The sequence below is a fragment of the Malus sylvestris genome, chromosome 4, assembly GCF_916048215.2.
Source record: "Malus sylvestris chromosome 4, drMalSylv7.2, whole genome shotgun sequence".
Taxonomy (NCBI): Eukaryota; Viridiplantae; Streptophyta; class Magnoliopsida; order Rosales; family Rosaceae; genus Malus; species Malus sylvestris.
This window is the reverse complement of record NC_062263.1, coordinates 19,323,876-19,347,399: the sequence shown is the minus strand read 5'-3', so window position 1 is coordinate 19,347,399 and position 23,524 is coordinate 19,323,876. Positions and strand designations below refer to the sequence as shown.

General features: G+C 42.9%; 1 protein-coding gene across 1 annotated transcript; it reads right to left on the bottom strand.

Annotated features, from left to right (window-relative positions):
• Nucleotides 1–19,224: 19,224 nt before the first annotated feature.
• Nucleotides 19,225–20,237, bottom strand: LOC126618174 (uncharacterized). The gene is made up of 2 exons (XM_050286257.1): nucleotides 20,160–20,237; nucleotides 19,225–20,078 (listed from the first exon to the last, which is right to left on the bottom strand). Exons 1-2 carry the CDS (start codon nucleotides 20,235–20,237, stop codon nucleotides 19,362–19,364), a joined length of 795 nt encoding a protein of 264 aa, XP_050142214.1. The 3' UTR covers nucleotides 19,225–19,361.
• Between the last annotated feature and the right edge of the window lie 3,287 nt (nucleotides 20,238–23,524).

Here is a 23,524-nt window from a genome sequence, read left to right as displayed (position 1 = left end):
TTTCATTTTGTTATGAAGCCGAAGGGTACTATAATCCCACCATCTGCTCCTTGGAAAAGACATAATGCATTTCAAGGTTCTAAAAGACGCTAGGTTCTAGTCAGGCGGCGAGCTGGGACCTAGCGCCTAGGCAGCTAGGCGGGGCATAGGTGGACTAGGCGGATTTAAGCAAATCTATTATATTTTGTGTAAATAAGTGTCTATTTATACTTAAAATATATATAATTTGATTATAAACTACAAAATAGAATGACATATATATTAGGAAGTATTGGAACATAATGAAAACATGAGGAACATGCATATAATGTGTATTCATTTAAGTATTCAACAAGTATCTTACAATTTATTGAAAAAAATAAAATGCAAAATGAAAGTTATCTATTTTCTGTCTAACTGAGTCGCAACCTAGACGGGTGTCTAGGGGATCTGGATGGGCTAGGAGGGTGCCTAAGCGGTCTAGGTGGGCGCTTCAGCAGGTCTAGGTAACATTTCTTAATTTTTAAACGCTTAGACATTAATCGGGGCGGTGACCAACCTGAGACATAAATATTAGACAATTAAACTGTTTTATGTTACAAGACAACTCCTACCATTTTGTAGCTGTTGACCCTAAAAACTACTAAGCTTAGGTGGCGCGCAAGCCAAGTAACTAATGAGCTAACTACGTCATTCGGTTGTATACAGGTGTGCCAACTTGTCGGCCAAGCTCAGCCGAGGAGTAAAATATGCTAATGTTGCATTGGGTGCGTTACTGACTTCTCGATCTTATGATTGCAGTCGAGGAAGGAACACTCTCAGCCTTCGGGTTCTAGAGCCTGAAGACGAGGCTGCTAGTCCTGCGAAGTTCACAGATCGTTGGCACCGGGTTTGGTCATGGTGATTATATTCGTGAGAGTATAAGCACGTTGAACTGGCCCCAAATTGTACGGACACAAGTACTCAAAGGAAATATATGTCTTGATGGTAAACATGGTTTGGCCATCATAATGCAGAACTTTAAACCCTACTTGTGAGTAACCAATCATAAACAACTCTGCATTTAATGTGCCGAGCCCAGTAATTTGTAACACCTCACTTCGCCGAGAAGGCTAATGAGATGACCTCTATCAATAAGGATTCGAAAATCTTTCTCTGCCGAGACTTGGATAGATAACCAGTCGGCCTCGACGCAGTGTTGTTTATCCAAATTGAAGATGTGTTGGCGAAAAAGAAAATAAAAATATCAAGATTGTTGAGAGGTTTCGCGTAGAGCGAGGGTTTGCGCAGGGCAGTTTGTGTGTTGAATTGGAGGGGGCTATTTCGTTGTTTGCTGTTTTGTATTTATAGCAGTCAATCTCCTATTGGCCGTATCAGAACTATACTCGGATTAGGATTCTTTATCCTAATCCAACTAGGCCTCAATCAATCCTAACGTCGCTAGGACTCTGAACCAAACTCCTTATCCGGCCATCTTTACTTCTCAAATCTTAGCATCCTTATCCTACTAAGACTCCTTATCATACTAGGACTCGATCCATTCGCTCTTATCCAGATTAATCCTTCTTGCAATATGACTCGACCGCCCTGACTGGGTAACCTATGACCCTTGGCCGACCCACAATATTTTCGAAAAAGCTTTGGACCGAACTTAAACCTATGCTCAACCCAATAGTATTATTTTGGGCCCAAACATTGCCCCCTCACTTCTGAGGTTTTCGGCTTAGAACTCCTTAGTCGAGTTTCGACCTTGAAGAAGTGAACCCTAGGTATTTGAAAACTTCCCAATATTCCATCCATCAGGTGCATTCATGAAACACAATTGCACGGTCCTAATTTTGTCAGTCATCCTGCCACGTGGTGTCTTCTAGGCAGGTCTGTCCTCTAATGATGACACTTGAAATGTGCATGCATACGCTAAACATCACTTCGTCATTAATTTTGCCACTACACATACCCACGCCACATTGAACCACGAGCTGCTAGGTCACCGAATCGTCCCTTCATCATCAAAACCGTCGCCACACGTTACCATGTTGCCTCAATCCCCGAGTTCTCTGGTCCCTTCACACGGGTTTCCGAATCTCCATAACGATTGAGGAAATTGACTGCTTGATTTTACCATTTCTTTTCAAAATCGAACGATTAACCTCCTTCTAAAACTCTTATAAATTCCCAAAATCCTTTATTTTACCATTTACGCTCTCAGAACTCTTAAACCTTTTATTCCCAGATTAACCTGCAAAAACTCTTTTCCAACTAGAAAATTTCCTCCAAGTCCAAAACTTCTTCAAGCTCTCAACAATGGCTTCCAACACCTTCATCTCCAAACTTTCAGATGAATGCGCTAAGTGAAGGGACTTCATCAACCGGAGCGCCATAAAAACCTGCGATTCTTACTAGATCCTGAGACCACTCTTTAAAGACAATGTCCCAGTGTCCATTACGAACCTCCTCAAAGAAAACTGCCTGAAACCTTTGTTTCAAGGATATGATTGGTCGAAATGGGAATTGACCAAACCCCAAGGAACTTGGCCTTCCACTACTGCGACTTGGGTAGTGTGGGTCGAAAGGATGGAGAAGTTCTTCAACAAAGAATGGAAAGTTGTTGGAATTTATGATGCCATCAAGCTCTCGACCATCAAGATTACCATGGACAAAGAACTTCTCATGGCAGCTCTGGGTTTTTGGTGCTCGACCACCAATACTATGGTCCTTCCACTCGGTCTTATTGGCCCTACTGTTCTCGACATCTCAGCCATCATCAGGACCTCCCTTTTAGGTTTCCCAATTAACATCTCCCTCTCTGGATGTCCCTCCAACCTCGACCTCAAGATACTCTTCGACGAACGTGCGGTCGAGTCGCTAAGGAATAAAAATCAAAAGCCCTTGAAAGAAGAAGTTCAGAAGTTGCATAAGAACTTCTTCAACTACAACACCCTCACTCAACATTTCGCTGGCCGAGGGGAAGAGAGTCTTAGGAAGGGAGAACACGAAGCTTTTCTTTTCTATTGGCACAACAAATTCATTTGCTGTACCAAATCATATAAAAGTTTGGTCGAGAACATGCTGGTCGCTGAAGAGTTAGCCAATGGTCATGTCCTCGCTCTTGGCTCGGCTATCCTTACCAACCTCACACGCTGTCTAGTCGAGGCGACGGTTAACAAGATTGACCTCCACCAGACGGGCCCACTTTGGGTCCTTTAACTCTGGTTACAAGTTTATTTTGCCACCATCTGGTCATAAATCCCTAACTTCATACCCACCGAAGCATTGGGTCTGCAATTGGGCTCTAGACCCGTTCCTCCTCACTCGACTGAAAAAGTTTTTAAATACTTTTTTATCCTAAAAGATCTTTCTGATGACGAGTTTTTGATATGCCGTTGTCAAAAATATCCCCCTTCCATCAAGCTTCCATCTTCGTCTTGGACTGAAGTCGAAGACGCTGTCCTCCGAAAGAGCTGGGGACCGTTTGTGTTGACGTTCGACCTTCCCCTCGGCTGCAATGCCAAATGTGCAAGTTGGGAAGTCTACCATCCCCATTTCACTGCGTGGTAACTTGGCTACCTCCAAGGCTGCCCACTGCCTCTACTTACCTCCCGTTCTCTCCTGAGCCGACGATGCTTCTCTGGTTCTTCAGAAAGGGAATGCAGGGAGGTCGAGCAAGAATTTCAAGAAAGATGTAAAAAATTCCGCCTTCGGCCGAAAGTCCCCGAGACACTCAATACCGCCACCTTTGTTGAATGGTAAGCCGCCTATACTTAAGACTTTTTCGATGCACCAGTCGAAAACGTTATCAAGAAAATTTTTGGTGACCATTCAAAGAAAACTTTTGCCCCGACCCCTAAAGAAATGGCTTAAGGTATTTGTCTGTGTCTATCATTTTATTTTGGCCATTTGTTTAAGCTTGCTGTTTTAATTTTAGCTTTTTCAGGTAGTCATGCAAATGCAGTAGCGACGGCCGTGAGCAAGAAAAAGCTGGCCCCCTCGCTAAAGAAAACTACGACCGCCTCGTCGATTTTACCGAGCAAACGGTCTCGCCCAGAGGCTGAAACGGTTGGCGACACTCCCCTTCCTAAAACATGTGTCAAGAAGTTGGCGAAAAAAGGGGAGTGGGAGATTCATGTCATCTTTAGCTAGACTACAAGAGCCACTGCTGAATCTCCTCGCGTTCCTTCCATTTGAGTCTCGACGGAAATGCAAACGAAACATTCCACCGATCAAGCTCATGAGGTTTGCCCCGTTGAACAAGTCGTGGTCGAGCTGACCGTTGATCTGGTGGTTGAGGAATCTGCAGCTCCAGGGTCGGCCGTTGTTTCTGTCTCGAAGGAAGCGGCCACCTTGGTCGAGAAAATTCTCTCCTTGAATCCAAAACAAAAAACAACGGTCATTTTGGAGGAAGAGGTATGACTATGTTGCTGGTAACTTTTCCTTCCACTAGATTCTGAATCCGAAACAATTCTTATTTCAGGACGATGACAGTGAAGAACTCCTGCTAACGAGTCGCCCTCGACCAACTAGACTTCCTACTAACAATCCTCCACCTGTGGTTGAGGCGACTGACCAGGTTGATCCTCCTGCAGCCGACCGTGGAAAAATGCTCCTTATCGAGCCTGAAGTGACGACGAAGACAACAATCTACCCGCAAGATTAGGATCTTGGCATTCCTCCTCAAGAAGTTACTTCGGCTTTTGTAAGGCTCGATCCATTTCTTTGATTGATTTTACTCTAACAAGTAACCGAGAATAATACTAAATGTCAAGTGCCCGATTATTCATTTCACCGACAATTCTATGTGCCGAAAGATGTTATCTATATTTCCTGGCCACCTCAGTGGCCGTCGAACGTAGATAACCTTCATCAACCGCATGAGTTGAGAAGCAGTCTTAAATACTGGGCTTGGCCATTAAGCTCTCTAGGTTCGAGCAATGAACCAGAGGACCTGGCCGAAGTCTCATCCCAGCAGGTTTAAAGCAAATTCTCTCTATTATATTCTTTACGATTTTCTTTTCAACTAACACATTTTCATGTGCAGCCTTCTTGGGAATGCGAGTTCGACATTCTCCTTTTGAAAACTGTTGGAATAGCCGGATCATTCACTATGTCGACCGAGCCTTCGGCAATCGAGGCCGAATCCAATGCCCTCGCCAAGTTGTAAGAACTCTTATCCTTCTCTACTTCGTAAATCCTTCAATGCAAAGGCCTTGACTTCGTAAGATAATGCCTCAACGCTCTTGTCGCTGGTGGTCTGCTGAGTACCGAGAATGTTGTCCACCTTTTCGATATCTTGGAGCAGACTTGGCAATTCTTTATTATTTTTGAACGGGCTCCCCGGGCTGATGACGACCTAAAGGCTGCCAAGACCACTCACGAAGCCAGTCGGTCGGAGGTTGAGGCCATTAAAGCAAAGAAAACGCAGTTGGCTGACTTTGATCATCAAATCACCAAGCTGCAATGTCGAATCGCCGAACTTTAACGACAAAGGTTAGCCGTTGCTTCGAAATTCGAACAAAATTTTGAAGCAAATAAGGCTCGGTTAATGGACTTCGCGGTTGACACAAGGTAGATCCAGCAACTTCAGCTTAATCTAAGGACGAGGCAAGTTGAAGTCACAATGGGTGAAGTAAGGTGGTTAGAATTGAAGGCTGCTCTTGAATCCTTCCTTCCTCCGACCCCTTAAGATTTTGGTCTAGGAATCATTTGTAACTTCGCTTGTACATTTCTTTGCAAAATCAATAAAATGATCTTTATTCTTGCATTTTCAAAGTGACTGGATAGTATTTCTTTAAAAATTTCCCGTTGAGTGGTAACTTGTGAATTAAACCAGTTCGATCCTTGAGGTGGTATGCCCCATTGCCGAGAACTTTATGAACGATGAACGGTCATTCCTAATTCGGCGACCATTTTCCGAACCTGGGGTCTTTAATTCCTACGGGCAGCACAGTTTGCCAAACTAACTCGCCCTCTCCGAATGTTTTTTGTCTGATTCGCTGATTATAAGCTCGTTTGGCAATCTTTTTCTGTGCCATCAATAAATTATAAGCGTTAAGTCGATTTTCTTCCAAATCATCTAACTCTTGCTGCATGGCCTGACTGTACTCGGCACTGAACAAGCTACTTTGTTCAATCACTCGCAATGAGTTTATACTTAGCTCGAGTAACATAGCGTCGTGGCCATAGGTTAATGCGTATGGAGTCATTTTGGTTGCCGATCGGAGTGAAGTTCGATAAGCCCACAATGCTTCGTTTAACTTTTTAAATGCAACATACCAGGCTTTTCTTTTACCATTTTCTTGAGAATACCGATCAAAACCTTATTACTTGCTTCGGCCTGTCCATTCGCCTGCGCTGCTTGAGTCGAATTTTTAGATTTACCATGTACTCTTGAAACCTGCCAGATGTAAAGATCGTACCATTATCTGTTATGATTGTTTTTGGTACATCGAATCTAGTCACAATGTTTTCTTCTATAAAATTACAAATTTCTTTAGACGTTAACTCGACATATGACTTGGCTTCGACCCATTTGGTGAAGTAATCTGTTGCAACAAGTATCCATGCATGTTTTCCTATCCCGGAAGATGGTGCAATTTTATAGATTACACCCATGGCCCATCCTCTGAACGGCCATGGTTTGGTGATCGAATGAAGTGACTTGGCCGGAACCCTCTGTATAGGCCCATGAATTTGACACTACACACATTCCTTTGCGTACTCGATATAATCCTTCAGAATGCTTGGCCATAAATAACCGTGTCACCGAAGCAGCCAGCGCATCTTTCGTCCAGATTGATGAGCCTTGCAAATTCCTTCGTGTACTTCTGCCATCACTTGAGCGGCTTCTTATGGGCCGAGGCATAACAACAATAGCCCATCCTTACCTTTTCGATACAACTCATTTTGGTATGATACGTAGTTTGTGGAATGAACCCTTGTCCTTCAGTTGTGTTTTTCGCCTGGGTTATTGAGATATCGCATAATCACCATTCTCCAATCGTCTGGTAATGCCTTGACAGTACAAACCTTTATAGGGTTATTCCGCTCTAACAACGACGGTAAAGACATGACTCGTGTACGGATGACGAATCGCGTTTGAGAACTTGCTGATTAACCAAGGTCGAGTGTGCTTGTCATGACACATGTATTTCTCGGCCTAGTTTGTCCCCCATGGGTTGTGCTCCGGAGGCTATTTGAGCTAATTCGTCGGCGTCGGTGTTGTGGACTCGTGAAATGTGTTTGAAACTAATGCCGTCGAAAGATCCATCCAAATAGCTAGCAACCATGTGATAGGGTGCCAGAGTACAACTCATGCAACGAAAGGTCTGATTAAGTTAATTAATCATAAGTTCGAAATCACCAAGAATAAGGACACGAGTGGCCCGTAAATCATGTAAGACATCGAGATCGATGACAAGGGCTTCGTATTCGGTCTGATTATTCGTACAATCAAAATCGACCTTGAGAGAAAAATACCAGCGGCCATGATTTGGGGATTGAATAATGATCCCAACGCCAGCCGAGACTGAAGTACTAGAACCATCAAAATACATCGTCCAGTAATTATCACGTGTGTCTACCATGCCAATTTCAACGTCATGCCCCCAAACTCGTATGACAAGGGATGTTGGGCCAAGAAATCAGCAAACATTTGGCCTTTAACAGCTTTTTGGGGCACATATTGCAAACTAAATTCGGACAGTGCCATTGTCCACTTGCCGATTCAGCCCCTTACTATCGGTTGAGTAAGCATGTAACGAATGACATTGGTCTGGGCGATGACCTGAGTGACCAACGGGAGCATGTAATGTCTGAGTTTTGATGCAGCGAAAAATAAGGTGAGGCAAAGCTTCTTGACGTCGGAATAATTAATTTCTGGTGGGTTAAGATTTCGGCTAAGGTAAAAAATGGCTTGTTCTCACCTAGCATCATTGTCTTGTGCAAGAAGGCATCTGATGGATTCTTTGGTTGTCGAGATGTACAGCTTAAGAGGTCTGCCACGTCATGGTGGAACCAGGACGAGTGGAGTTATGAAGGAAACCTTGATATGCGTAAATGCTTCCTGGTGTTCTGCACGCCATTGAAGGTGTTAGAATCCTTAAGTTTCAATAGCGTGGATAAGGCTTTCATTTTCCCTACCGAATTGGTAATGAATTGACGGAGAAAGTTAATCTTGCCAAGCAATGACTCTAGTTGTTTCTTAGTCGTCGGGGGTGGAGCGTTGATGATTGCTCGAGCCTTATTTTCATCGATCTCAATACCATGACAATGTACAAGGAATCCTAAAAAATTGCCGGCTGATACGCCAAAAGCACATTTGGCGGGATTCATCTTAAGGTTATGCTGGCGCATATGCAGGAAAGCCTGATGAAGGTCATCTAGATGTGTCCGCCGATGTTCTGATTTGATTACAACATCGTCGGTGTAAACATCGACGATGGTACCAATTAAATCATGGAAATAGTATTCATGGCTCGTTAATATGTGGGATTGGCGTTCTTGAGGCCGAATGGCATGACGACCCATTCGTATGTGCCGAGTGCCCCTGGGTAACGAAAAACGGTTTTATGAACATCATCCTCGGCGATGAAAATCTAGTTATAACCAGCATGTCCATCCATAAAGGATAAGATCTTAACAAATCTGAAATTGGCATTGGATACTCGTCTTTAGGAGTTGCCAAGGTTAAATTTCAAAAATCTATACAGATGCGCAAGGCACCACTTTTCTTAAAAACGGGGACAATGTTAGCCAGCCATTCGACATATCAAGCTGTTCGAATAAACCCAACTTTTAAAAGTCAAACGAGTTCGTCTTTTATGCCAAGTTGTACTTCCGTTGAGAATCGTCGAGGTGGTTGGTGGAATAGTTTACACCCAGGTTTGATGCGCAATTCATGTTCAACTAGTGTGCGATTTAAACTAGGCATCTCATGGTAATTCCAAGCAAAACAATCTTTAAATTCTGTGAGCAAGTTACAAAGCTTGATTTTTACATATTGGGGTAATAACGAACTAATGAACAAAGGCCGTCGGTCTTCAACCGTTCCAAAGTTGATTTCCTCCAAAGGATCATTAACCTGAGGTTGATTATCCTCAAGCTCGGCTGGTGCAGCCTGAAACTAAGTTGACACCCGAATTTGGTTGTTTGGAGATAACATACCAATGGGCCAGCAGTCATTCCATGGTAGATGAAACCGTAGCCTGTCGTCTGTCTTGGCAGTCTTCAAACATCAGTATCTGTGATCAGATCGGCCAATCCAAGCTTCACCAAATCTGATGGATAGTTTCAGCGTCTACCTCGATTGCTTTCTATATCGAAATTCGAGTCGGTCATCCTTCCTCGTTCAAACATTGTAATACCATGCTTGAATCATATTGGCTTCAAAAGGTTGATTATCGACCGAATGCACCACAACGGTTTTACCATCCCAAAAAATGAGAACCTGATATAGTGAAGAGGGAATGCAGTTTGTTTGATGGATCTAATCCCAACCGAGCAATGCATTATACTTGGTCTTGGAGTCGACGATAAAGAATGCGGTCATGTGATTGCGACATTCCATGCTTACTTCCAAAGGAATCACTCATTTAGTCTGAGACTTGTTACCGACGAAGTTGCTCATAGTTATTCCTGATGAGATGAGTTCATCGTTGGATCGTCGTAGTGCTTTCATGACAGATACTGGCATGATATTAACCGTAGCCCCATAATCAACAAAGATTTTGGAGATTGGATAACCTTTAATGTAAGCTGTGACATACAACGGCTTCAAATGTTGAAGATTAATCGAAGAAGAGCGGGGAAACAATGTGGCCAGAGCTGCTTTAAGTTTGTCGCCTTCACTCGCTTGCTCATCGTCTTCGGTAGCGATGAAATCAACTTGTGTTGCTTCCTCGGCAACCACATCCCCATCCAAGGAATTTGGTTGGGGTGTAGTTGGTTGAAATTCAGCCGGTAGGACATGGACCATGCAAATTTCCATATTGTCGAGGACTAAAGGGCCCATCAAGTCTTGGTCGTCGTCCGTTGGGTTATCGAGTACAGTATCATGCTTTGGGTACCTGCTTTTGTGATGTGTCAACTGAACATGTTTCATTCTGGCTGTCATATTCGAGCTCGGTCGTTGCTGGGGCTTGGTTTTGTCCTTGCAGTGCTTTATGGGCTCGTTCTTCATAGACAATTCGAGCGTCCCTTATGTCTAGGTAGGTATCTAAACGCGCCATACGATCCTTCTCATCGGCTGTAAGGCGGAAAAGAGATACGGTCGAGAAGACTTCAAAATGATGTCCTAAGTACTAAAGGTCTTCGAAAGAGAAAGGGAGCTCGGCGGTCTCTATGTCCGTATATGGGTCGACCTCGAAGCCGAGGACTCGAGCCTTTCGTATATGCTGGAACCTGGCCTTCATTGCTGGGTTGGTAGTTTTCTGAATAATCTGTTCACCATTAGGGCAAGTGTGTGCCAGGTTGAGGGCTTCTTGTGATGCCTTGGGTAGGTCGTACAAGTCATTGGCAGATGTGTCTTGTGAAATTCTCGCATGTACTCCAATAATTCTCCAAGGAATGGAGGATGTAAATTCCATCGGACTCTTATTAACGGCTCTCGTTGGGGTAGTGGGGGAAGCTTGCTTTTGGCTTCTTATCTGAAATGCTAAAAATAAGCTTTCATCTTCCTGGGCTGAATGAGGAGTTTGATGCACTTTTCGAATTCTTCAATGGTGGTTTCAAAGTCGCGATCAATTACCTTTTTCCCTTGAAGTAATTTGGCCATGATTGCTGGGGTTTTTTGATCATTTCCGTTGCCTGCTGCTTCTTTCAGCTGCCATTTGGTAGTCGAAATAGCTTGTGCTACCTGCCATATAGCCATGCAGTCTATCCGTTGGCGTCGACGTTTATGAGATTTGGATAATGCAGTATACACGCCAGTAGGAGAATTGTAACTATACCAACGTTAGTCGTGTGGCTCACGTGGCTTGAAGGTTTTCTGATTCACCGATGAACTAGAGCTACTAGAGTTATGTGAGTAATAATCCTCATTATAAAATGGCGTGTCGAAATCAAGACGCCGTCTGGATGAGGAAGGGCCGTTCGTTTGTGTTTAAGGGCCGAGCCTATCGAACACCTTTTGGCACTGGCCTTCGCTGAGTTCTTTTGAAGGTGTTGCTGCAGCCTTGGACGATTGTCGTGGTGTCGGAACCTGAGGTAGTTTCTCCTTTGGCTCAGTTAGGACGATGCATGCTTTACAACTGCTACACAAAACCATCGATCCCTCAGTTTCCTCTACACTGGTGTTTGAGATGGATTCGATTATGGCCGATCCCGAAAACTCTGTAGGTGGCTCATTTGAAAATAGATCAATCTTGAGTCGTGGCCGAGAATTTTTCTTTGGGACGTGTCGTATTAGAACAAACTCGGCCTTCCCTTTCCTTTTGTTTTTGGGCAAATAAGCATTTACCATGCGAACTGTTGCCAAAGGAAAAGGATCAACGTCGACAATCATCTTTTTCTTAGGAAATTTTAACTTTCCTTTATCGATCTAACTTTGAATATCATCACAAAACACAACGCAATTGTTTGTGGTATGCTTATTCGAATTATGGTATTTGCAATACGTCTTTCCTTTCAACTCTTCGGCCTTAGGAATGTTGTGTTTTGGCCGAAGTTTGATGATCTTTGTCATCGGCAATTAGTTGAAGATTACATCGGCCTTGGTGATATCGAAAGTGTAAACTTTTGATGTTTTAACCGTCTCTTTAGAAACCAAACGGGTTTTAGCATCCTTGGAGTTAATGTGAGCCAATGCCTTGCAAACGTACTGTTTATCTAACACTATCTCGGCCACGTCTATACTGACATATTGGGGATCCTTGCCTTCGGCCGATGCGTAGCTCACTGTGGGATTTTTATAAATCATTCCCTGAGATGGGGGCTTCAAGATCTTTTCCTCTTGGAGCAAATAATCATATTGCTCAACGTGTTGGGCCAGTTCATACATATCTCAGAAGTTTGCTCCTAGGAATTTCTTTTTGTACTCCACGTCTAGCCCATTTAAGGCAAGCCTAACAAATTCAACTTCGAGTGGAGGGACTCGGCACCAATTCCTGGCCGATTTAAACCTTGTAAGGTAATCCATTGGTGACTCATCAGAGGCTTGAGCCATCCTAACCAATGAAGAAACTGACATTTCCATCCTCGATTGATAGAATTGCTCATCGAATTGCTCGACCAGTTCCTCCTAACTTTGGATAGAATTAGGTGGGAGGTTGATGTACCATGTGCATGCCGAGCCCGTCAATGAAAAGTTGAATAATCGTAGTTTATGAAAGTCACTATTGACATTTCCGCATTACGCAGTGAACCGGGCCACATATTCCAACGAGGACATGGGCGATTCTCCAGCAAAAAGGCTGAAATATGGGATCTTGAAGCCTTTAGGATATTCAAACTTTTCTACATAAGCTGGGTATGGATGGATGAATTTTAGGAACTTCAGCCCTTTTTTCAAGGCTGAATCGATCATTCTTTGGACCTCGATCATATCGACCAATGTTGCTTCCACTTTATGGTTGGATCTGTCTGATCTACTGCTTGATCCTCATTTTTTTCCAAGTCAATCGTTTTAAGCCAAGTAGATCCTGTTTTGACCTGTAGTGGATTACTTTTGGGTGGAAGTTGGCGGGACTAATCAGCAGGCCCCCCCATTCGAAAACTCTGCTCACTAATAATTCGAGTAATTTGGTGTGTGTGTATCACCATTACTTCGTATTACCTCAAGCAAATTGTTCATTTTTTGGATAACTGTTTGTTCAATCTGCCGAGATTGCTCATCAAGTCGTCTTCGAAGAAACGATCTAGTTGGAGGGTCAGAGCCTTCATCACTATCTTCGTTGCAGTCCTCCATTATCCATTCAATGAAAACACATGCGGTTCTGTTAGGGACTTCTGTGTTCCGAGGCTGGGTACCAAGACAAACTTCATTTTCTCGATGTGTCACACTTGCAGCCTCATGTGTCACAGCAACAAGAGGATTTCGTGCATGTGACACTTCTTGTCCAGGACTCTGAACTGGCAGATTAGTCGTTGACTTTCCCATGATCATTTTCTTTTTAACCGATCGTGTCTCGACTGTCATGAACTTTATAGTTTTAGCACTCGGTCCCACTAGGTGTGCCAAAATGTTGACCTTAAAGCTTACCAAGCCTACGTGGCGCGCACGCCTAGTAACTAATGAGTTAACTACGTCATTCGGTTGTATGCGGCGTGCCAACTTGTCGACCGATCTCGGCTGAGAAGTAAAATATACTGATGTTGTGCTAGGTGCGCTGCCGACTTCTCGATCTTACGATTGCAGCCGAGGAAGGAACACTCTCGGCCTTCGGGTTTTAGAGCCTAAAGACAAGGCTGCTAGTCTTGCGAAGTTCACAGATCGTTGGCACCGGGTTCGGTCACGGTGATTATATTCGTGAGAGTATAAGCATGCCAAACTGGCTCCAAATTGTATGGACACAAGTACTCAAAGGAAATATATGTCTTGATGGTAAATGTGGTTTGGCCGTCATAATGCCGAACTCTAAACCCTATTTGTGAGTAACCAATCATAAACAACTCGACGTTCAATGTGCCAAGCCTAGTAATTTGTAACACCTCACTTCGCCGAGAAGGTGAATTAGATGACCTCTACCAATAAGGATTCAAAAATCTTTCTCGGCCGAGACTTAGATAACCAGTCGGCCTCGACGTAATGCTGTTTATCCAAACTGAAGGTGATTCGGGGTCGGCTGATTCTACGGTGGCAGTGCTGTTTATCCAAATTGAAGATGTTCACCGGTTGCCTTCACAGTGCTGTTTATCCAAACTGAAGATGTGTTGGCGAAAAAGAAAATAAAAATCTTAAGGCTGTTGAAAGGTTTTACGTAGAGTGAGGGTTTGTACAAGGCAATTTGTGTGTTGAATTGGATTGTGTTGTACTAATGTATCTGTCCTTTTGTCTACTTCAAGATATTCAAACCAAGGAGATAATTGGGCGTGACACTAAGAGAGAGGGGTTGTACTAAGTGGATGACGTTATTCTTGGCAAAGCTAATTCTATTCAAGCGTCTCGTGCTAGTGATTTACAAAAAGTATGGTTATTGCATCATCGGTTAGGTCATGCATCTTTTAGATATTTAAGTCGTATGTTGCCCAGTTTATTTCATGAAATAAAAGAATCAAACTTACATTGTGAAGTATGTATTCTTGCTAAAAGCCATCATGCTTCGTTTCTTCCTAGTATGAATAAAAATATCTTTACCGTTTGATCCTGTGTACTCTGATGTTTGAGGTCATCTCCAGTTGTTACTTCTTCTAAAATTAAATGGTTTGTTGAGTTCGTGGATGATTGCACTCGTATGACTTGATTATATGTGTTAAAAAATAAAAGTGATGTTATGGTGTTCCGTTCTTTCTCTCAGATGATTAAAACACAATACTTTTCTATTGTTAAAGTTTTTCACTCTAACAATGGAGGTGAATATATTAATTTGGAGTTATTTGAGTTTCTTTGTGATCAAAGAATTTCACACCCCACAACAAAATGGGGCTACTGAGAGAAAGAATCGTCACCTTTTAGAAATTGGCCGTGCCGTACTCCTTGGTGCGGCCATGGCTAAATTTTTTTGGCCTAAAGTAGTCACTTATGTTGTGTATGAAATTAACCGTATGCCGTCCTATGTTGTTGGGTTTCAAACACCTTTACAAGTTCTTACTCAACATGCTCCAGTGATGTCTACTAACACCCTTACCCCTCAAGTATTTGGGTGTGTTGCTTATGTTCATATTTAGAGCATTCATCGTAGTAAGCTTGATCCGTGTGCTCTTCGATGTGTATTTGTTAGTTATGCATCTCACCTAAAAAGGTATATGAGCTTTCATCCTGAAACTCGGCACATATATGTGACAATGGATGTTACTTTTTTCGAATCTGAATATTTCTATGGTCCGTCCCTTCCGACATTAGATCATTAGGGGAGAACACTATTGGTGACCTTGGTTGGTTGGACATGAAAGGAGGTGTGATTCTCGAACCAAGTGTTTAAGGGGGAGAGGAACGAGAAAACCCAATTGCTGCCACCGAGAACCTTGCAGCAGGCATTCAGCCTGCAACTACAGAGAATAACATTGCAAGGCTTCTGCCAACTCCTGTCGAGAACAGGGCAAATACTCGACCAACTCCTGCTGCGAATAGTATTAATCTTCGACTAGTCCTTGCCGAGAATATCGATGACCAGCAGCCATCTGCTGTTGGACCAAGTAATGCCCAACCATGGCAGAGTCTTGCCAAGCTTATTAGTACGTTGCCCCCTCTCTTAAGCTCCACAGTGCCGTCTAATACATCTCCTTTAAGTATACCTGAGGTAAGTATAGTAGATGATTATGCAACTAATCTAAATAATGTTTTAAGTACATATAAGTTGCCACTAAGGCAAAATTGAGGTGTGCTTCTTGACAGGTTTTCTTCGGAAGGAAAAGTAAAGTACCCCATAACCAACTATGTATCATGTCAGAATTTGGTAGAACTTGACTTCCACTTGGTAGAACTTGACTTCCACTTGGTAAAACTTGACTTCCACTTCCCATTTGTTGATAGGGGTTAACCATATGGGGGTTCCCTTGGTATGTCCTTGCTTTAGTAGAGGCGTGGTTGTAAGCCTGTGCCTTCACCTCAGAGTAAGTCTTCCAAGTGTTGGCATTGATCATGTACTTGAAGAAACAATAACGTAGGCCTGCCGTGAAGGCCTTGAGGGCGGTCTTATCATCTGCCTCAGCGCAGCGATAATACTCATGGCTGAAGCGACCGGCATACTCTCGTAGTGACTCGTCCGGCTTCTGGCGAATAGTATACAAGTCATTTGCAGAATGCAAGTGATCGATCTGGAAGATGTGTTGAGAGACAAACAGTTTCCTCAATTCCTCAAATGAGTCTACTGTCTCAGGTGGAAGACGGCAATACCAGTTTAGAGCTCCGCCAGAGAAGGTGGAGGGGAAAAAAAGACATCGCTCTTCGTCGGTGTGCATCCGATATGCCATGGTGGACTCAAAGAGGTTAAGATGTTCAATTGGGTCCTCTATTCCAGTATAGAGTTGTAAACCAAGCTTTTGTTTTGTCTTCACTTGAAGGGGGTGTCGAGGATCCTTCTTGTGAGAGGGCCAGGCCTGGGTTAGTTTCAGTCAGGTATCTCAGCCTGACGTTCAGCCTTCAACTTGTTTACTTCCTCAAAGAGTTGTAGGACAAGGGGGTCATGAGTGGAGTTATGTACCACTGAAATTTTTTTTCGTAAGTTTCCATCGCCTTTTGGAAGTAGGAAAGTTTGAGTATAGGCGTGTGGTTTTTTCTTGGACTTGCTCTACTGACTTTTAGGGTGAGTCTGTCAAAATACCTCAGAGTCCCCCGTACCTTCATGTTCCTTCCCTAGATTGGCAGCTGGCCTGGGTCGTGGGAGGGGACCGAGTCTTTCAGAAACCCTTGGGTCATTAATCTTAGAGCATATGTGGAGGGGATTCTCTGGAAGTTGCTTTAGGAAGTCTCGGCAGTCACGATAAACAACTTTCGATCCTTCCAACCTTTCTGTAAGGAGGGGTCTTCCTCCATTTCTTCTACTTCGGGTCGAAGCATCTGGGTTAAGAGAAGTCTCATGTTGATCAATGTTTTGATGATTAGCTCGCTCCTCATCAGGGATACCTATGTCAAAGGGAGGTGACCCTCCGTGTTGGGGGGCACCCAGATGATGGTTGATGTCCACAGGGGCAACGAGCTCGCGTGTTTGAGTACGCCTAGTTTTGTGGAATGTCTCAAAGAGCTTCTCATACTGTTCCTGGAGGACCTCATTCTTCATTGCTATCTTGTTGTTCTGAGCTTCTAGCTCATCGAATTTAGCTTGAAGAGCAACCCTCTTTCCTTCATTGCTTCGCATTAGGTGCAAGAGGGGTGTCATTCTGTGTGATGTGGCTTCCTTCGCTCTTCATGTTGGAAAGGGATGCCTGGTCAAAAGAGAGTGTACGAATGGTGGAAACCAGCTTGGCAAAGCTGAAGAGAGTGGGAATAAGTGTCGTTCCCACAGACGGCGCCAAATCTTGATGCACAAAATCAGCGAGGACTTTGGTACAACAGAAAGTGTCAAGTTTGTGACCTTCGCTAGATTGCTCCGGTCGCTAGTGTGGATAAGTATGCAAATGGGTAGAGACAGGGAAGCAAACACAAGATGTATGTGGTTCATCCAGATTGGCTACGTCCACGGAGTAGAGGAGTTCTCATTAATTATGAATGGTTTACACAAGTACATAGGTTCAAGCTCTCCTTTAGTGAGTACTAGTGAATGATTTAGTACAAATGACATTAGGAAATATTGTGAGAGAATCTCTATTTATAGAAGAGAGTTTCTAGTTTCATTATGACATTGACAAATGTCGTGTTGTGATTGGTTTCTAATGTCGACACGTGTCGCGCTATGATTGGCTTCTGATGTCGACATGTGTCGCGCTGTGATTGGCCTCCTGGTTGGAGGGAAACTCTTCTGGGTCCTTGATGGTATAATGTTGACTGGTGCTCAGTAGTTTCGGGATTGGTCAAGTGTGGTACAAACATAGGTAAATGTGGAACATGAGGCAAACCCCAGACAGAGCAAAACCACAAAGGCTGCCGGTGAAAACTTTTGATATGTCATTGCCCTACTATTCATGCTTCTCTTCCTCTTCGGTTATGAATGAAAGACCAATCCCTGCTATATGATATTTATATAAGGACTAGATGATGTTTTCTTAAGAAATTATTTAGAATCCGATTTTTTTCATAGATGTTTCCGAGAGCTGCAGATTATTTAGAATCCAATCCGTTCCACCTTTTTGTTTTGGTTCACGCCTATAGTTTGTATTGATTTTGTATCCATATATAGTTGATTATAATTGTATAATTTGTAACATAAATCACTCAGTAAAAAGGTCGTACCCAGTGCACAAGGCTCCCGCTTTACGCAGGGTCTGGGAGAGGTAAATGTCGGCTAGCCTTACCCCCATTTTATGGAGAGGCTGCTCCCAAGTCTCGAACCCGAGACCTACCGCTCATAGGCGAAGGCACTTGCCATCGCACCAAGTGCGACCTCTAACATAAATCACTCAGTAATGAAGGAAAATCATTCTTTACACATTGGAACTACTTGAAACGTATAAATGTTGGTCGATTCTTGTTAGCTTTTCTGCCAAGTCATTTGTATCTGGTTTCTATTCATGTAGAGCAAATAAGATAGTGTTATGTATTCCTATTTGAATACAAAAGGAGTATTCTGGCCATCTGATAAAGTTATAAAATAGTATATTATACTATGTGAAATAAATATATGTTCCAAGTTTGTAACATAGACTAAATATGACAGAGACCAAAATAAATAGAATACAATATTTACTAGGTTAAACGAGAGTACCTACGGCCGTCCTTGCAGCATAAATAGTTCATTTCATCATTTAAAAAAATAGGAGTACATCCATTTAGTATTGCGGTATAGTGATATTCCTCTTCACTTATAACTGAGAGGTCTTAGATTCGATTTTCGCCAAAGACGAATTTGAACCACATTATTGCTAGCTCATTGTGAGGCTAAGACCCCCCCTAATATAGATAATATCATTTGTTCAAAAAAAAAAAAAAAACAATAGGAGTACAAAGTATAGTGTATATACTCTCCCTATTTTTCTTTCATCTCTAGGTTCAGGCGTAGCTCTCTTGCTCTCACGTAGAGAAACTCATTTGTAATTGGTGTGTATAAATCGTTATAACATGTCATCTATTATTACGGTCTAGTTTTCACTTGTAAGTAAAAGATGTTAAGTTCGAATCATGTAGATGTCAAGTTTAAAAATAATTTATTTCTCCACCCTATTGCAAATTTATTGTTGTATATACATATATGGACACACCAAGTGGTAATATTGTGCTGAGAAATAAAGACCACTGTGTGCACATATGTAGAGTAATAATACTTACTCTGCTTTGCAACTTTCACAGCCTTCATCTTTCAGTGTTTGGGCTTCCACGTATAACACTTTTCGTTAGATGTCTACATATCTCATTGCAATTTTGTCATGAGAAACCCAATTAATTGACAAAATAGAAGTATTGCAATTTTTTCCTATTCATGCTTCTCCTTTTTGGCTTATGAATGAAAGGCTAGTTGAAACATAAAATCGAGCACGTTGTGAACACAAATAAAAGCTAAAAACCAATACTTGAAGATATCAAACAAAAGCTTACAAATCAAGCAACCAAAATCCCACCAATAACAGAGTTGCATAATCTTAAAAATTAAATAAAAACCATAAACTCAATTAAAAAGCTAATTAATTGCTGCCCACAAATCTTAAATCTCAAAGGGTCCATAGGGATCAAGCTGTTTGCAAAGTCCCAAATAAGTGAGATACAAGACTCGATCTTTAGCGCCGGTCCTGTGATTCTTTGTGTGCTTACAAAAATACTTCAACTCAGAAAGCTTGCAGCACCCAAGCATTTGCCCCAGCAACAAAAACAACCAATTGATCGAACGCTTCTTCGAAATCACTGGCTTCATACAGTTGTTCTGATCACAAAACTTGCAATTGGGTAAGGTGGGATTCATCCAATCAGCTAGTGCCCTGTCATGCATGTCGCATTTGTGTTTCGATACGTAGCCCGCAATTTCCATGAATTTTTGGCGCAAATCGTACTGGATTTCGTAGCTTTGGTTGCATTTCTTGCACTGCATGAGGCCGTTGATCGTGTTCATGCCATTGGAGAGGAGATAATCGAGGTTGTGGACCATGGCACGTTTCGTTGTGGCCCAAGGGAATGGAGCTGGAATGTCTTCTGTCTTGCCTTGCTTGAGGGTTTGGACAGGGGATCTTCTGGCACGGGTAGGGCGGGATGGGCCGGAGGTTTCGTGGTGGGAGGCGGGAGGAGGGTTGTGTGGGAGATGTGAGAGATGATATTGGATAAGTGGCGGCGGTGGCGCTTGTGGGACGGCTTGTGCAAAGAGAGACAAGGGTTGTGATGGTGTTGTTACCAAGAGAGGAGGCTGGTGGAAGTTTGTAAGTGGAGGAGGCTAGTGGGGGTTTGTAGGCGTTGGTGGATTGTGGCCCGTTGAGAGTGAAAGTTTTAGGAAATCATCGTGTTCTTCATCAACTTTAGGGGGTTTTGTGGGGGTTTTCTCTGAGGATTTCAGTGTTTCTTTCGCAGCTGTTTTTGTCGGGGTTTTTGCCATGGCGGTTTATTCTACAATTTTTGGTGGAGACAAAGAAGGAGTGTGGCAAAGAAACGTGGAGAGAATGCAAGGCGGAGGAAAATTGAGGAAGACGAGAAGAAGGAAAACAAGTATTTTATTTTATTTTTTTTAAGAAAACCTCTTCTCAAGAAATATTACAGACTCAAAGATAGTAGGAAGTAGTGCTGAATGGTTTAGGAATAAAAATATTTCAAATTTTGAGAAGAGATAATTGTGTAAGATATTGTTGTAGAAATCTAGATTCTAACAACTTTGGATTAGTGAAACTCGGATTTGGGAACTAAGATGAGATTAGTTACTAAAAAATCGAGTTTTGCAAAATACTAAATTTATAGATAATTACTGTGGTACATATTTGTCTCATCACTTTTTGTACACATTTGTTTCAGGTTTTTCTTTATTTGCATTTTAACGTATAACATATAAAAAGGTACTTATACCATGTAAAAATTGCAACTGTCATTAATATGATGGTAGTGTAAGGGTTTAGGGTTTTCTTGTGAAAAGGGTTACGGTTGCACGACGGTGCAGGGTGTGCTAGGGTTTCATAGGGGTTTAGCGTGGGAAAGAGTGGTGATGCTCATAGTTTTCTATGATGTTTCGACTGATAGTAGTGGTATCGTGTGGGGACTTACGGTTGTGTGGCGGTGCTGGAGTCACGTATCACGTAGGCAGTTCGAGATTGGTGTGTTGTTGTAGGATTCATGGTGGGATATTGCTGGAGGGATCCACTGATACTAGGGAGCAATGGAGAGGGGAGCGAGACAGAATATGGAGTTGTTGGCAAGAAAGTTTGGGTCCAATTTATCATTGTTAGAGAAGGAGAGGGGTGGAATCAAAATTGAGAAGAAGGATACTGAGGGTGCCTGCCTTGCTGGGCTTCCATCACAGTATGGTGACGGAGGTGTTGTCGACTAAGGCTGTCAATGAGAATGGTTTTATTGATCAATTTACTAGTCTATGGGGAGGGAATGAGGGAGTCTCGATTAGGGCCTTGGGTGGGGCTCTGTTTATGGCTCGCTTTGTTGGACGTCTGGATATGAGCAGGGTTCTAGAGGCGGACAAACCATGGTTATTTCAAGATGACTTGGTATTGGTTGTAGATGGTGCTCACCATGCTAGGTGAGCGAAGCTTCTTGTCCTTGCTACAATGTGGGTGCAACTACATAATGTGCCTCTTTTACAATGGAGGCTGTAACATTTGCAATTGGTGGTTTGATTGGTACAGTTATCAAGGCGGGCAAAGATGATGGTCGAGACTACATTGGAAGATTTCTACAGGTGAAGATTTCCTTTGATGTTCGAGAGCCTCTTATGCGGGGAGCGATTGTAGAGTTCCCAGATGATGGAAAGATATGGATTGATTTTCTTTATGAGGGGTTGCTTAATAATTGTCTTATTTGTGGAAAAATGGGGCATGTTACTCGGTGGTGTAAGGAGAAAACTCTTGGAGAGAGGGCATCGACAGAGGATGTGGAGGCTATGTATGCGTTTAAGGGATTTGATACGGAGTTTGATTTACGGGGAAATTGGCTAGCGAGAAGAGGTCAGCATGTGAGGTCAAGGTTGGGTGAGATGCATATGGGAGCAAAAGGGAGCAATGGGTCGGCTTCTTCCTCATCTTGGAGGCGGCAATTTTACGGTGCTGGGGTAATTCAACAAGAACTTCAAGCTCGGAAGGCGGAGGAAAGGGAGCAGCAAAGGTTGACGTGTGAGAGGGCATTTGATGCGGGGCTTATTGGACCCGAGGTTGTCATAGCACCTGAGGCGGGGCCGATAGTGTTGGAGGATCATCCATAAGAGGGTATGGTTGAGGGAGGGAGGAGTGAGGTTGTTCAGCCTAGCCATGTCATAGATTTGAACATTCTCGTGGTGATGGAGCAAGAGGGCCAATCGACTACATTGGCAGAGATGGATGTGGTGGGTTCGGGTGTAGGGAATTGGTTGTTGTCTCAGGACTATGACCCTTTTAACCTGTTACCCATAATTAAGGCGGTTACGAGAGGCAAAGCTAAGAGGAGCCGTGAGAATGATGATGAGCATGTGGTGATTGTTGAGGAAGGTTTGTCTCGTGTGAAGAAGAATCCAAGGTCTGGGAAGGATCAAGCGAAGGCCACCTACGAGGGGTCTCTGCGATCGCAATGAATATCCTATGTTGGAACTGTCAAGGTATCGGGTGGGACCTGACAGTTGACGATCTCCTGGAGCAGAATCAGCTTCACTCCCCTGAGGTAGTGGCTCTAATGGAAACTAAGAATCAAAGTAGAAGATACCGTTAGTAGGCTCGAAATGGCGTGTATGCATGATATTGAACCTAGGGGAATTGTAATTAGTATGTGTGTATTTTGGAAAGATGCAAAAGATGTGGTGTTGGTTAAATATGGAGATTTTTTTATTGAAGTTTTGATTGAAGGTGTGGTTCGCCATTATAAGTGGCGGCTTGTAATTGTTTATTCAAGAGAGAATTAACCAGGCACTAGCTACAAATGAATGGGTGAATTGTTATCCAAATTCTTTTGTAAAACATGTGGTGCTGGAAGGGTCTGACCATGTGATGCTAATTCTTTTGACGGAGGTGGTACAACCCAAGAGGAAGAGACAATTTATGTATGATCCGCGATGGAACTAGGATGAACAGTGTAGTGAAGTGGTGTGACAGGGGTAGGGGAGTGTTCATGGTAGGTCTCCTCCCCATATGTTGGTGACTAATTTGAGAAAGGTCAAACGTGGTTTATTAATGTGGCGCATATGAACAAAAGGAAATTTGTTGTTTGAAGGAGGAGCTTCGAATTGCTTATCAGCAACCCTTTTTTAATGGTCTACGGATTCGGGAGATGGAAGCGGAGCTTACAAAGGCAATTAAAAACGAAGAAACCTATTGGCTTACGATGTCTAGAGTGTAGTGGTTGAAGGAAGGTGATAAAAATATGAGATTTTTTCATGCTTAAACTATGAAACGGAGGCTGCAAAATACTATCTGAGGGTTAGAGAATGAGGAAGAAAATTGTTGTACAGACTGGATGAGTATTCAAGGTATTGCAGTTCAATACTTTCAATCTTAGTTCACTATGGCCAGGGCATCTAATTTTATGGAAATTATACCATGTGTGCTGAGTAGGGTGGGAGGGTTGGAAAATAATCTATTGATTGCTCCAGTGACCAATGCGGAGATTGAGCATGCTATCTATCAAATACACCCAACAAAATCACCAGGTCCAGATGGGTTTAATGCCGGGTTTTTTCATCATCATTGGGAAACGGTGGGT

What these genes read in the sequence shown, in the direction of transcription:
- LOC126618174 (XM_050286257.1), bottom strand. Translation starts at nt 20,237, where the DNA reads ATGGCAAAAACCCCGACAAAAACAGCTGCGAAAGAAACACTGAAATCC. An exon ending in CCCCCACAAAACCCCCTAAA is followed by an intron (nt 20,079 to 20,159) that starts GTTGATGAAGAA and finishes AACCCCCACTAG; the next exon opens with CCTCCTCCACTTACAAACTT.